At 43.3% G+C, this 13,711-nt stretch overlaps 1 protein-coding gene across 2 annotated transcripts in view; it reads left to right on the forward strand.

Annotated features, from left to right (window-relative positions):
- The window catches only part of LOC106579582 (sodium channel protein type 3 subunit alpha), a 190,486-nt gene extending 185,210 nt beyond the window's left edge, over window positions 1–5,276 (forward strand). For both annotated transcript variants that reach the window (XM_082965985.1, XM_082965984.1), the window contains one exon: window positions 2,077–5,276. In XM_082965985.1, the coding sequence (XP_082822111.1) occupies window positions 2,077–3,329 (1,253 nt within the window). In that variant the 3' untranslated portion in view covers window positions 3,330–5,276. The remainder of the gene's footprint in view (window positions 1–2,076) is intronic.
- The last annotated feature ends 8,435 nt before the right edge of the window (window positions 5,277–13,711 follow it).

The raw sequence follows: 13,711 nt of genomic DNA on the forward strand, positions 1-13,711 counted from the left end.
AACAAGCGCATCTACTCACAACCGCTCATGCTGTGAACACAGTCCAGTTCAAAGTAAATTGCACAGATCCGTGTATGGCAATTGTCTATTTGCATATAGGCCTACTGTAGCTCTGATTGTTTATACCGCACCGGTCTCGGTAGAGTACAGGCTGAGTAGTACATGTCAATGCAATAAAATCCTACTCCGATGCTTTCTGCCTACAACAAAATCTATTGCATAGTTTGTTTTGTTTCGGTATGTTGCATTGAGCGTGGCTACTGTTGCATTGATTCGATCACAATTGCCAAGTTAAGTGAGTCAAGATCTGTTTGAGTCAAAATGCATGCCAAGATCTACCATTCGGATTTTTTATTAACATGACTTAAAAAACGTAAGCCTATGCAACATTAACCAATTAAAAACAGTACTGTAGCAATGATGTTTGTGCAGTAAGCTATAGGCCCAATACATTATCACAGCACATTGGCTTTGCTTGAAATGCCCTGCCAATGCATTGTTGTTCAGGCCATTTTTTAAAGTTATATTTCAAAATCACGCCAGTATAGATCCATTGATGTATTACTTGTAAATCACAGCTAAGTGAGCATACCTTTAAATCATTTTCTTTTTCTTTTACTGGGCTGATGGTCAGTCTCAGTGGAGGGAGAGAGCAGCAGACTGAGGGTCCGTCTCTCAACATCCCTCCTTTCCCTTTCCTCCACTGACACTGACCAATAAGGGACACCGTCTTCGAGCTGATGGCAAAACTCGAGTCGCACCGCATTATTTCTGCCTCATGCACAAATGAATGTTATTACTCCGATGAACAGAGAAAGTGAAATGTTCCTCGATATTAAAAAAGACCCAAACGGTAATAATAACAACAACACAAGCCTATAGATACACTTTCCTACTAATTCATTACTGCTGCAGTGCTTGTTGTAGCTCTGAGTGGAAATAGGAGGAAAGTGCATTTTATGGTTTATAAAAGTGTTGGATACAAAGTGTTGACAGTGCTGAGTAAGAACTTAAACATGAACTCACTCATAAAAACAGCAGCTCTCGCAATCGACCAGTTGGTGAACACTGCTCTAGAAAGCTGAGTGAAATTCAATCTCGTGCTTCTCTCGGTGGGCTGATATTTTTGCGAGGCAGTCCCGGGGGAGCTACTCGGTAGTCTCAGGGCTACTGTCCGCACACGCGTGCAGCTTAGAGGGAACCTTGATTGTTCCAACATGGGACCAGTAGGAAAGATGTATGCACTCACTACTGTAAGTTGCTCTGGATAAGATTGCGGTTTAGTTCTAAACAATAAGTCATACCTGAAGAACACATTTCAGAACCTTAATTGTGTTTTGCAATATACCTTGGCCATCACCTCTGGCATCCAAGATTTTGTATCCATTTGGCAAGGCTATCTATCATGTCAATCAAGTCACTGATAGTAAGTGGGGCTATTATCTGCTGAACCAGGGGCACATGTATGTTCTGCATGCATATAGGTTGAATCTAAGTAGCCGTCCCCATGCTAAATTACATGCGTGGGCAAGGATGCCTCTGTTGAGGTGAAGGTAATTGCAGCAATCAGGGTTGTCAGTGGGGGTGATTTGGGCATGATTGAAGTGCTGCATCAGAGGGTTGTGGTTGGTGGTTGGTGGGGGCCTGGGGGCTTAATGTATGGCTCCAAAGGGTGACTCCCAACCCCCCTCCACAATCAATAACTCAGGTGCGACCTTCCTGGTCCATGGGAGAGGAGGGTCACGAATCAGGGACAGATGCTAAAGTGGTCGTGGAGGTGAGAGGGATTGGAGGCAACTTGAATGTCATTTGAAGGCAGGCAGACCCAGTAATAGTGGAAGCCTTAATCAATGAGCTCATTGGTGAATGGGAAGCTAGAATTTACATGAAGGAGAAGGAAGCTTAATAGTGATAGCAGGGAGACTCTGTCCTTCAGTCTAATTTACTCCTGGTTACCAATAGTCAACCGAATTCCATAAGATATTGCGTGCGTAGTGTGGGAAAGAGCTAGCCTTACTGTTGATGATGGTCTAATTAGAAGTACAGAGATCTCATGTTTTTCCCCCTATCTTCCAGGTATCGTTCTCGCTGACATCATAGAGAAGTACTTTGTGTCGCCGACACTGTTCCGAGTCATTCGATTGGCCAGGATCGGACGAGTACTTCGACTCATCCGTGGAGCCAAAGGAATAAGGACCTTACTCTTTGCCTTAATGATGTCCCTTCCTGCCCTGTTCAACATCGGCCTCCTGCTCTTTCTGGTCATGTTCATATACGCCATCTTTGGCATGGCCAACTTTGCCTATGTCAAGAAGCAGGCGGGCATCGACGACATGTTCAACTTCGAGACGTTCGGCAACAGTATGATCTGCCTATTCCAGATCACCACGTCAGCGGGCTGGGACGGCCTGCTCAGCCCCATCCTCAACAACTCTCCGGAAGAGTGCAACCCCAACCTCGTCCACACAGGCACCAACGCCCGGGGCAACTGTGGCAACCCCTCAGTGGGCATCACCTTCTTTGTCACCTACATCATCATCTCCTTCCTCATCGTGGTCAACATGTACATCGCCATCATCCTGGAGAACTTCAGCGTGGCCACCGAGGAGAGCACCGAGCCGCTGAGCGAGGACGACTTTGAGATGTTCTATGAGGTGTGGGAGAAGTTCGACCCAGAGGCCACGCAGTTCATCGAGTACGCCAAGCTGTCAGACTTTGCCGACACACTGTCGGAGCCACTGCGCATTGGCAAGCCTAACAAGATCAAGCTGATCTCCATGGACCTGCCCATGGTCAGTGGAGACAAGATCCACTGCCTGGACATTCTGTTTGCCTTCACCAAGCGTGTGTTGGGCGAGTCGGGCGAGATGGACGCTCTTAAGCAGCAAATGGAGGAGAAGTTCATGATGGCCAACCCATCCAAGATCTCCTACGAGCCCATCACCACCACGCTGAGGCGCAAACAGGAGGACATGTCGGCCACTGTCATCCAGAGGTGCTACCGCCGGCACCTGTTGCGGAGGCAGATGAAGCAAGCCTCCTTCATGTACAGATCAATGCAGATCAATCTGACGCAAAGCTCCATGGACAGGAGGGCCACCGCCCCGGAGAAAGAGGGCCTCATAGCCTCCATGATCAAGGAGAACTACGGGGGGCCTGAGATGGAGCTGATGGAGACCCTGTCCTCCACCTCCTCTCCGCCGTCTTACGACAGCGTCACACGGGCGACTAGCGAACTTTTCCAAGTTTTAATTCTCGAACAGTCCAGGAACAATGACCTAAGTGAACATTGCCCTGCCCCCGACAGAGACCGCGAGACATTTCTGTAACAGCGACTAGGAAATGCTTTTTTTCTCTTTTACATTTTTTTGTTGTTGTTGTTGTTGTTGTTTACCGAATGTAAAATAGCTCAAATTACCCTGGTTTAGTACATGTGGTTGTGCAGAGAAACTGCTAGGGGTTTTCATAGAGAAAAGGCAAATTATTTGTTTATTTTTGGTGAACATGCTTTGTGGGAGTACACAAAGGGGCGTGTGTAAATCCTAGATGACCATTGACCCTGCTCATGTCAAGTTTGCTTCACAGTTAATATGCATGAATAACCTCTGCAGGGTCACAACAATTATATCACTGATGTAATAATCATTTATTAGACTAAAATAAATACAGTTTATCAGTATTTACAAAGTATGCCTGACCGTATGAGTTCATTAAAGGTCTTACTATTATTGGTGTGATTCCTTATGATCAACAGTTTTATAACTGTGAGATGTGGGAGAAAAAACAAAGGGATACAATTTTTCGTAGTAAAGTATAACTTTGTTGATGTTGCCAGTCTTTCATAGCAGTACAATTATTACTATTTTTGATATTTTTAGAGTAAGAAAAAAAACATGGCCTCTTCTGAATTGGAGTCGCTTACCGTGAAAGGGAATACTTCCACACTGTAACAAGACAAACGGGCAGGTAATAACTTTTCACATTAAAAGAATGCTGTATTTGAACTGTTTTTTGCTCTTGGGTTTACATGTAGAAATATCCAGACGGTCACTGCATATTAGTTAATTTTTCATTCATAACGATCTGGTCTTAGTTACACAAAGCTAAGAAGCAATTCAGTAACCAAGATCAGTATGTGACAATCAAACCTACATCTCATGGTTAAGATTGACAGATGTTTTTTTTCTCCATATCTTCTTTAGGACTGCCCAAATGGCTGCATATTTTATGAGCATCAGAGATCCTATTCACTATTAGACGGGTGGATAATCGTCCTATTTATTTATTATTTTAAGTATTTGTTTTGCATGTTTTGAATGCGTCATATAGACAAATCACGCTCAAGGCTGAACAGCTATAATTTCTCTACAGTTTTTTGCAGAAACTGTGTTTAGCAGTAATTTGCTACTTTTAAGTGAATTATTTTTCAGATAAAAGTGTAAAAGTTTGTACAGGATTTTTTGTTGTTGCTTGATCTCTCCAGACCATTCAGCTTCTCTTGGTTACCCATAGATTACTCTCCACTGTAGGACTGATACCGGCACATATAGTTTCTATTCGACTAGAATAATAATAAAAAAGACACCGCTCAACTTTAATATGATATACTGTATATTTTCATGTTATGGTTGCAGGTGTGTTGAAGGGCTGTTTTCTGTAGCAATAGATCCAGTGTGTGCCTGGTATATACAGTACCCCTGTCCTGTTTCTAAATGGATCTCTACCCACATCGTTGCCCCATTAGATGCCATAGGTGAATGACTGGGATCACACTGCTATTTTTCGATGTCTACCGGGGACTTTTATAAAGAGATTTCTGATTGCATGCTTTGTATCGGGAATATTGGGGAAAATGTTTAAAACTCGGGTGCGGTCCTATTTGTTGTTGGGGGGGGGAAACATTTTTACACAAAAACATCATGGTGAAAAGTAAACTCGACACATCTCTGTCATAAATGTACTGTTTTCATCATAACAAGAGCTGCTTCATCATAAAAACATCCAAGATGAACAGAAAGTTTTTTTTTTCATTCTTATACACTGTCATAAATGCAGTAGCCTACAACAGGCATCTTCTCAGCAGTCAGTAGATAATGGCTTTACATTTCTCACTGCTCAACCACAATGCAGTGCCTCAGTAAAGCCCACATTGCAGTAAATATTATTTATAAATACATTTTAGTACTTTCCGTTTAAATATTTTTTTGTACTTTGCAAACACATGCCTCTGTATATAAGATAACGACCTCCTGTGAAATAAAAGAGAGCCTACAATATCACTGATTATTCTTTTCATTTCAGAGTCATTTATGTGGCAGACCCAGGTTAAAATATTATTTTCTTTCAATTACTTTAACTGTGCGCGATTGAGCTTTTCTGGCGTAATGGAACTAATGAGATAGTCCCAAAAGGGTAAACTTACCCCCAATCCAGGCACAATCAAACGTTCAAAGGATTTGAAAGAAAACAGATACTATTTGAATGCAGGTCTGGCATGTGGTACAGTATTATGCAAGCAGTCTTTATTTGCCAAATGAGAGTGACATTACATTGAGAAGAATGCGATAGATTGTAGTATGATGCCGCAGCATGAAGAAGACGTTGGGACTTGGCATGCAGAAGGAATGCAGCATCATGCTGCAGTAGCTCAGAACATGAACTCAAGTGGTATTTGGTATTTTTGGTATTTTATTAAGGTCCCCATTAGATGTTGCAAAAGCAGCAGCTACTCTTCCTAGGATCCACACACAACATGAAACATGAAATAATACAGAACATTAATAGACAAGAACAGCTCAAGGACAGAACTTTTTTTTAAAGGTACACGTAGCCTACATATCAATACATACACACAAACTATCTAGGTCAAATAGGGGAGAGGCGTTGTGCCGTGAGGTGTTGCTTTATCTGTTCTTTGAAACCTTCTATGACGTAGGTTACTGGCTGTAAATATGTAAGTGTCACGTCTCTATCTGCCCACTGGGTACAGATGTCAGTTCAACATTTAGTTTTGATTTACATTTGGTTGAGTTGTCAGCTAACGTGAATTGGTATTTGGTATTTTATTAGGATTCCCATTAGCTCTTGCGAAAGCAGCAGCTACTTTTCCTGGGGTCCACACAGGACATAAAATATGACATAATACAGAATATTAATAAACAAGAACAGCTCAAGGACAGAACTACATACTGTACATTTAAAAACAGCACACATAGCCTACATATCAATACATACACATAAAATATCTAGGTCAAATAGGGGAGAGGCGTATTGTGCCGTGAGATGTTGAATTCAATGTGAATTCAACCAAAAAAATCCCAATTTCATTGGATTTAGGTTAAAAGTTGGGTAAAAAAAGAAATGTCCTTACTTTTTGATGACTTTTTGAAAATCCAATTTGTTTTCCACATTGATTCAATGGGGTTCAAATGACGTGGAAACAACGTTGATTCAACCAGTTTTTGCCCAGTGGATGGTTACACAAGGAAGATTGGCTACTGAAACAGAAACCACACCAGGGCTAGAATGCAGATGGTCCCAACAACCCTGAAAAGAGATAATGTCATTTGGATTCAGTTGGGTTCATTCTGGCAACAGTAAATTGGTAATTCATTTATTTTCAAACACAGATTGAAGGGGACCTAATTAGGCAAGCTAAAATAATCAAATCATGAGGTAGGGCCAACAATACAGAAACTGCTGAAAAAAACTCACATTAAAGGTATAGTTGTTAAATACAGTAGAGGAAATGACTTTAAGCCTATTTGCATTGTACTGTGCATATTGCTATGTGCAACAAGAAGGAGACATTCAACATGGACCCTAAACCTGTTTTAGGGCTCAATCCAATCGAATTTGAAAGCAGTATTTATGCTGTAGCATATAAATATACTGAACAAAAATATAAAATGCAACATGCAACAATTTAAATGATTTTACTGAGCTACAGTTCATATAACAAAATCAGTCAATTGAAATAAATTCACTAGGCCTTAATCTACGGATTTCATGACTGGGCAGGGGCACAGCCATGGGTGGGCCTGGGAGGGCATAGGTCAACCCACTTGGGAGCCAGGTCCACCCACTGGGAGCCAGGCCCAGCCAATCAGAATGAGTTTTTCTCCACAAAAGGTCTTTATTACAGATACAGACAAAAATACTCATCAGTTTCATAAGCTGTCCGGGTGGCTGGTCTCAGACAATCCCACAGGTGAAGAAGCCGGGTCTGGAGGTCCCGGGCTGCCGTGGTTACATGGTCTGCAATTGTGAGGAAGGATGGACATCCTGCCAAATTCTCTAAAACAATGTTGGAGGCGGCTTATGTTAGAGAAATTAACATAAGATTCTCTGGCAACAGCTCTGGTGGACATTCCTGCAGTCAGCATGCCAATTGCATGCTCCCTCAAAATGTTTGACATCTGTGGCATTGTGTTGTGTGACAAAACTGCACATTTTAGAGAGGCCTTTTATTGTCCCCAGCACAAAATGCATCTGTATAATGATCATGCTGTTTAATCAGCTTCTTGATATGCCACACCTGTCAGGTGGATGGATTCTCTTGTCAAAGGAGAAATGCTCACTAACAGCGATGGAAACAAATTTGAGAGAAATAAGCTTTTTGTGCATGTGGAACATTTCTGGCATCTTTTATTTCAGCTCATGAAACATGGGACCAACACTTTACATGTTGTGTTTATACTTTTGTTCAGTGTACAGTATATACATTTCTTTTCCTGTTGTCAGAAAAATCCTAAAACGGTTATCATCTAATGTAACCCCAGAGGATGAAGCTGAGGTTCTCTGAGGATAAGAATGCACATCTGTCGTTACTGTAAAAATAAGAAAAAACAGTTGATTTTGTTCACACGTCACCGCTTATGGTTTTCCGAGTACATGTGGAAGAGCAGTGATTTTATACTGCAAGACATGGCAGAAACATTTCCATGGTAGGTTTGACTGAATTCAGCCCTAAGTCTTATGGCACACAGCCTGAGCTTTAATTGTGTGATTGTGTGTGTCCAATTATGTGTGTGAGCTTATGTGCATGCACTCGTGTGTGCTTCAATAGTATATCTGCTGTATACATTGTGTATTGTGTAATGGGTATTGTGTATGTGTGTATATTTTTTGCTTGTATCAATCAATCAAATGTATTTATAAAGCCCCTTTTACATCAGCCAATGTCACAAAGTGCTATACAGAAAACCAGCCTAAAACCCCAAACAGCAAGCAATGCAGATGTAGAAGCACGGTGGCTATGAAAAACTCCCTAGAAAGGCAAAACCTAGGAAGAAACCTAGAGAGGAACCAGGCTCTGAGGGGTGGCCAGTCCTCTTCTGGATGTGCCGGGTGGAGATTATAACAGTACATGGCCAAGATGTTCAAACGTTCATAGATGACCAGCAGGGTCAAATAATAATAATCACAGTAGTTGTAAAGGGTGCAACAGGTCAGCACCTCAGAAGTAAATGTCAGTTGGCTTTTCATAGCCGACCATTCAGAGTTAGAGACAGCAGGTGTGGTAGAGAGAGAGAGAAACTAAAAAACAGTAGGTCCAGGACAAGGTAGCACATCCAGTGAACAGGTCAGGGTTCCATAGCCGCAGGCAGAACAGTTGAAACTGGAGCAGCAGCACGACCAGGTGGACTGGGGACAGCAAGGAGTCATCATGCCAGGTAGTCCTGAGGCATGGTCCTAGGGCTCAGGTCCTCAGAGAGAAGAGAAAGCGAGAGAGAGAGAGAGAGAATTAGAGGGAGCATACTTAAATTCACACAGGACACCGGATAAGACAGGAGAGATACTCCAGATATAACAGACTGACCCTAGTCCCCCGACAAACCATTTCAGCATAATTACTGGAGGCTGAAACAGGAGGGGTCAGGAGACACTGTGGCCCCATCCGATGACACCCTCAGACAGGGCCAACCAGGCAGGATATAACCCCACCCACATTGCCAAAGCACAGCCCCCACACCACTAGAGGGATATCTTCAACTACCAACTTACCATCCTGAGACAAGGCCGAGAATAACCCACAAAAATCTCTACCACGGCACAAACCCGAAGGGGGCACCAACCCGGACAGGAAGATCATGTCAGAGACTCAACCCACTCAAGTGACACACCCCTCCTAGGGACGGCATGGAAGAGCACTAGTAAGCCAGTGTCTCAGCCCCCGTAATAGGGTTAGAGGCAGAGAATCCCAGTGGAGAGTGTGGAACCGGCCAGGCAGAGATGGCAAGGGTGGTTCGTCGCTCCAGTGCCTTTCCGTTCACCTTCACACCCCTGGGCCAGACTACATTCAATCATAGGACCTACTGAAGAGATGAGTCTTCAATAAAGACTTAAAGGTCGAGACCGTCTGCGTCTCTCACATGGATAGGCAGACTATTCCATAAAAATTGAGCTCTATAGGAGAAAGCCCTGCCTCCAGCTGTTTGCTTAGAAATTCTAGGGACAATTAGGAGGCCTGCGTCTTGTGACCGTAGCATACATGTACGTATGTACGGCAGGGCCAAATCGGAAAGATAGGTAGGAGCAAGCCCATGTAATGCTTTGTAGGTTATCAGTAAATCCTTGAAATCAGCCCTTGCCTTAACAGGAAGAGGCTAACACTGAAGTAATATGATACATTTTGGGGGTTCTAGTCAAGATTCTAGCAGCCGTGTTTAGCACTAACTAAAGTTTATTTAGTGCTTTATCCGGGTAGTAAAGAAAGTAGAGCATTGCAGTAGTCTAATCTAGAAGTGACAAAAGCATGGATACATTTTTCTGCATCATTTTTGGACAGGAAGTTTCTGATTTTTGCAATGTGACGTAGATGGAAAAAAGCTGTCCTTGAAGCAGTCTTGATATGTTCGTCAAAAGAGATCAGGGTCCAGAGTAACGCCGAGGTCCTTTACAGTTTTATTTGAGATGACTGTACAACCATCAAGATTAATTATCAGATCCAACAGAAGATCTCTTTGTTTTTTGGGACCTAGAACTAGCATCTCTGTTTTGTCCAAGTTTAAAAGTAAAACCTTTGCCACCATCCACTTCCTTATGTCTGAAACACAGGCTTCCAGGTAGGGCAATTTTGGGGCTTCACCATGTTTCATCGAAATGTACAGCTGTGTATTGTCCGCATAGCAGTGAAAGTTAACATTATGTTTCCGAATGACATCAGCAAGAGGTAAAATATATAGTGAAAACAATAGAGGTCCTAAAACGGAACCTTGAGGAACATCAACATTTACAGTTGATTTGTCAGAGGCAAACCATCCACAGAGACAAACTGATATCTTTCCCGACAGATAAGATCTCAACCAGGCCAGAACTTGTCAGTGTAGACCAATTTGGGTTTCCAATCTCTCCAAATTAATGTGGTGATCGATGGTATCAAAAGAATCACTAAGGTCTAGGAGCACGAGGACAGATGCAGAGCCTTGGTCTGACGCCACTAAAAGGTAATTTACCACCTTCACGAGCGCAGTCTCAGTGCTATGATGGGGTCTAAAACCAGACTGAAGCGTTTCGTATACATTGTTAGTCTTCAGGAAGGCAATGAGTTGCTGCGCAACAGCTTTTCAATTTCTTTTGAGAGGAATGGGAGATTTGATATAGGCTGATAGTTTTTTACATTTTCTGGGTCAAGGTTTGGCTTTTTCAAGAGAGGCTTTATTACTGCCACTTTTAGTGAGTTTGGTACACATCCGGTGGATAGAGAGCCGTTTATTATGGCCAACATAGGAGGGCCAAGCACAGGAAGCAGCTCTTTCAGTAGTTTAGTTGGAATAGGGTCCAGTATGCAGCATGAAGGTTTAGAGGCCATGACTATTTTCATCAATGTGTCAAGAGATATAGTATTAAACGTGAGTGTCTCTCTTGATTCTAGGTCCTGACAGTGTTGTGTAGACTCAGGACAACTGAGCTTTGGAGAAATACGCAGATTTAAAGAGGAGTCCGTAATTTTCTTTGTAATGATCATGATCTTTTCATCAAAGAAGTTCATGAATTTATCACTGCTGAAGTGAAAGCCTTCCTCTCTTGGGGAATGCTGCTTTTTAGTTAGCTTTGCGACAGTATCAAAAATAAATGTAGGATTGTTCTTATTCTCCTCAATTAACCCTCCTGCTGTGTTCCGGTCGAATTGCTCCGGTTTTCTCTCTAAAAAATGTGCTTGACCGGTCATGTGCTTGACCGGTCATTAGAAACGAATGGGTGAGACTGAAATTAGTGTATAAAATTGAGTTCAGGCACATGCCCATTCATCAGATGGACACACTTCCTCTCCCAGACCCCCACATACATCTCCCAGACACACACACACACACACACACACACACACACACACACACACACACACACACACACACACACACACACACACACACACACACACACACACACACACACACACACACACACACACACACACACACACACACCTCACTCCCCTTCTTGGCTTCCATGGCAACCCCCACATGAACCTTTCCCCAATAGAATCTTCCCCCCACGGGAACCACACCTATTGGCATTCTCACAAACAATCGCAACATTTTCAATAATATATATAATTTTTCTCGCAGCTCTGGTATATTAAGCTTTTTTGAGGCCTGGCTCACAATTCATTCTGTGGCAGCACAATGACCAAACAATATACTGTATATGAGGCTCTTGATCATATCTTTGATCATGACACTGGTGAGGAGAAGAGAAGCCAGGAAACTGACAGTGAAGATGTGTTAGAGGAGGAAGTGTCAGAAGTTGAAGACAACACAGACCAAGAGACAAACGATGTGGAACAATCCAGTGATGAGGAAGAAGGCCCTGCTGAGTTGTTGTTACATTCCGGTCAAAGAATGGGAATTAGTCCTGGTCTTCATCCCCACCTGAGAGGAGAGGTCGGCTGTCAGCTGAAAATGTTATCAGGGTGAACTCAGCGCCAATGAGATATGCCATATCCCGGGTTGATGACATAAAATCCTGCCACTATTTACAAATGTGAAATGGTTTCAAAACAAATGTCCTTGTTAAAATAAACTTAGACACAAAATAGTCTGTGATAAATAGGATAATGTTTCATCTGAGTATTTGTTATAGTAAAAATAATCCATACATTATGCTTTTTATTTTACTCCAAAACGAGTTGAATGAGCTCAGGTCAATGAGGCCTACAGGCCATAAATAGCAAATAGAAGTTCAAAACTTGTAATGTTCACAAGAACTTAAGTTGATAAAAAGATCTAACACAACATTAGGGGATATATATATACACTGCTCAAAAAAATAAAGGGAACACTTAAACAACACAATGTAACTCCAAGTCAATCACACTTTTGTGAAATCAAACTGTCCACTTAGGAAGCAACACTGATTGACAATAAATTTCACATGCTGTTGTGCAAATGGAATAGACAACAGGTGGAAATTATAGGCAATTAGCAAGACACCCCCAATAAAGGAGTGGTTCTGCAGGTGGGGACCACTGACCACTTCTCAGTTCTTATGCTTCCTGGCTGAAGTTTTGGTCACTTTTGAATGCTGGCGGTGCTTTCACTCTAGTAGTAGCATGAGACGGAGTCTACAACCCACACAAGTGGCTCAGGTAGTGCAGCTCATCCAGGATGGCACATCAATGCGAGCTGTGGCAAGAAGGTTTGCTGTGTCTGTCAGCGTAGTGTCCAGAGCATGGAGGCGCTACCAGAAGACAGGCCAGTACATCAGGAGACGTGGAGGAGGCCGTAGGAGGGCAACAACCCAGCAGCAGGACCGCTACCTCCGCCTTTGTGCAAGGAGGAGCAGGAGAAGCACTGCCAGAGCCCTGCAAAATGACCTCCAGCAGGCCACAAATGTGCATGTTTCTGCTCAAACGGTCAGAAACAGACTCCATGAGGGTGGTATGAGGGCCCGACGTCCACAGGTGGGGGTTGTGCTTACAGCCCAACACCGTGCAGGATGTTTGGCATTTGCCAGAGAACACCAAGATTGGCAAATTCGCCACTGGCGCCCTGTGCTCTTCACAGATGAAAGCAGGTTCACACTGAGCATGTGACAGAGTCTGGAGACGCCGTGGAGAACGTTCTGCTGCCTGCAACATCCTCCAGCATAACCGGTTTGGCGGTGGGTCAGTCATGGTGTAGGGTGGCATTTCTCCATGTGCTCGCCAGAGGTAGCCTGACTGCCATTAGGTACCGAGATGAGATCCTCAGACCCCTTGTGAGACCATATGCTGGTGCGGTTGGCCCTGGGTTCCTCCTAATGCAAGACAATGCTAGACCTCATGTGGCTGGAGTGTGTCAGCAGTTCCTGCAAGAGGAAGGCATTGATGCTATGGACTGGCCCGCCCGTTCCCCAGACCTGAATCCAATTGAGCACATCTGGGACATCATGTCTCGCTCCATCCAACGCCACGTTGCACCACAGACTGTCCAGGAGTTGGCGGATGCTTTAGTCCAGGTCTGGGAGGAGATCCCTCAGGAGACCGCCACCTCATCAGGAGCATGCCCAGGCATTGTAGGGAGGTCATACAGGCACGTGGAGGCCACACACACTACTGAGCCTCATTTTGACTTGTTTTAAGGACATAACATCAAAGTTGGATTAGCCTGTAGTGTGGTTTTCCACTTTAATTTTGAGTGTGACTCCAAATCCAGACCTCCATGGGTTGATAAATTGGATTTCCATTGATTATTTTTGTGTGATTTTGTTGTCAGCACATTCAACTATG

This window comes from Salmo salar, chromosome 19 (assembly GCF_965601325.2).
Source record: "Salmo salar chromosome 19, fSalSal1, whole genome shotgun sequence".
NCBI classification, from domain to species: Eukaryota; Metazoa; Chordata; class Actinopteri; order Salmoniformes; family Salmonidae; genus Salmo; species Salmo salar.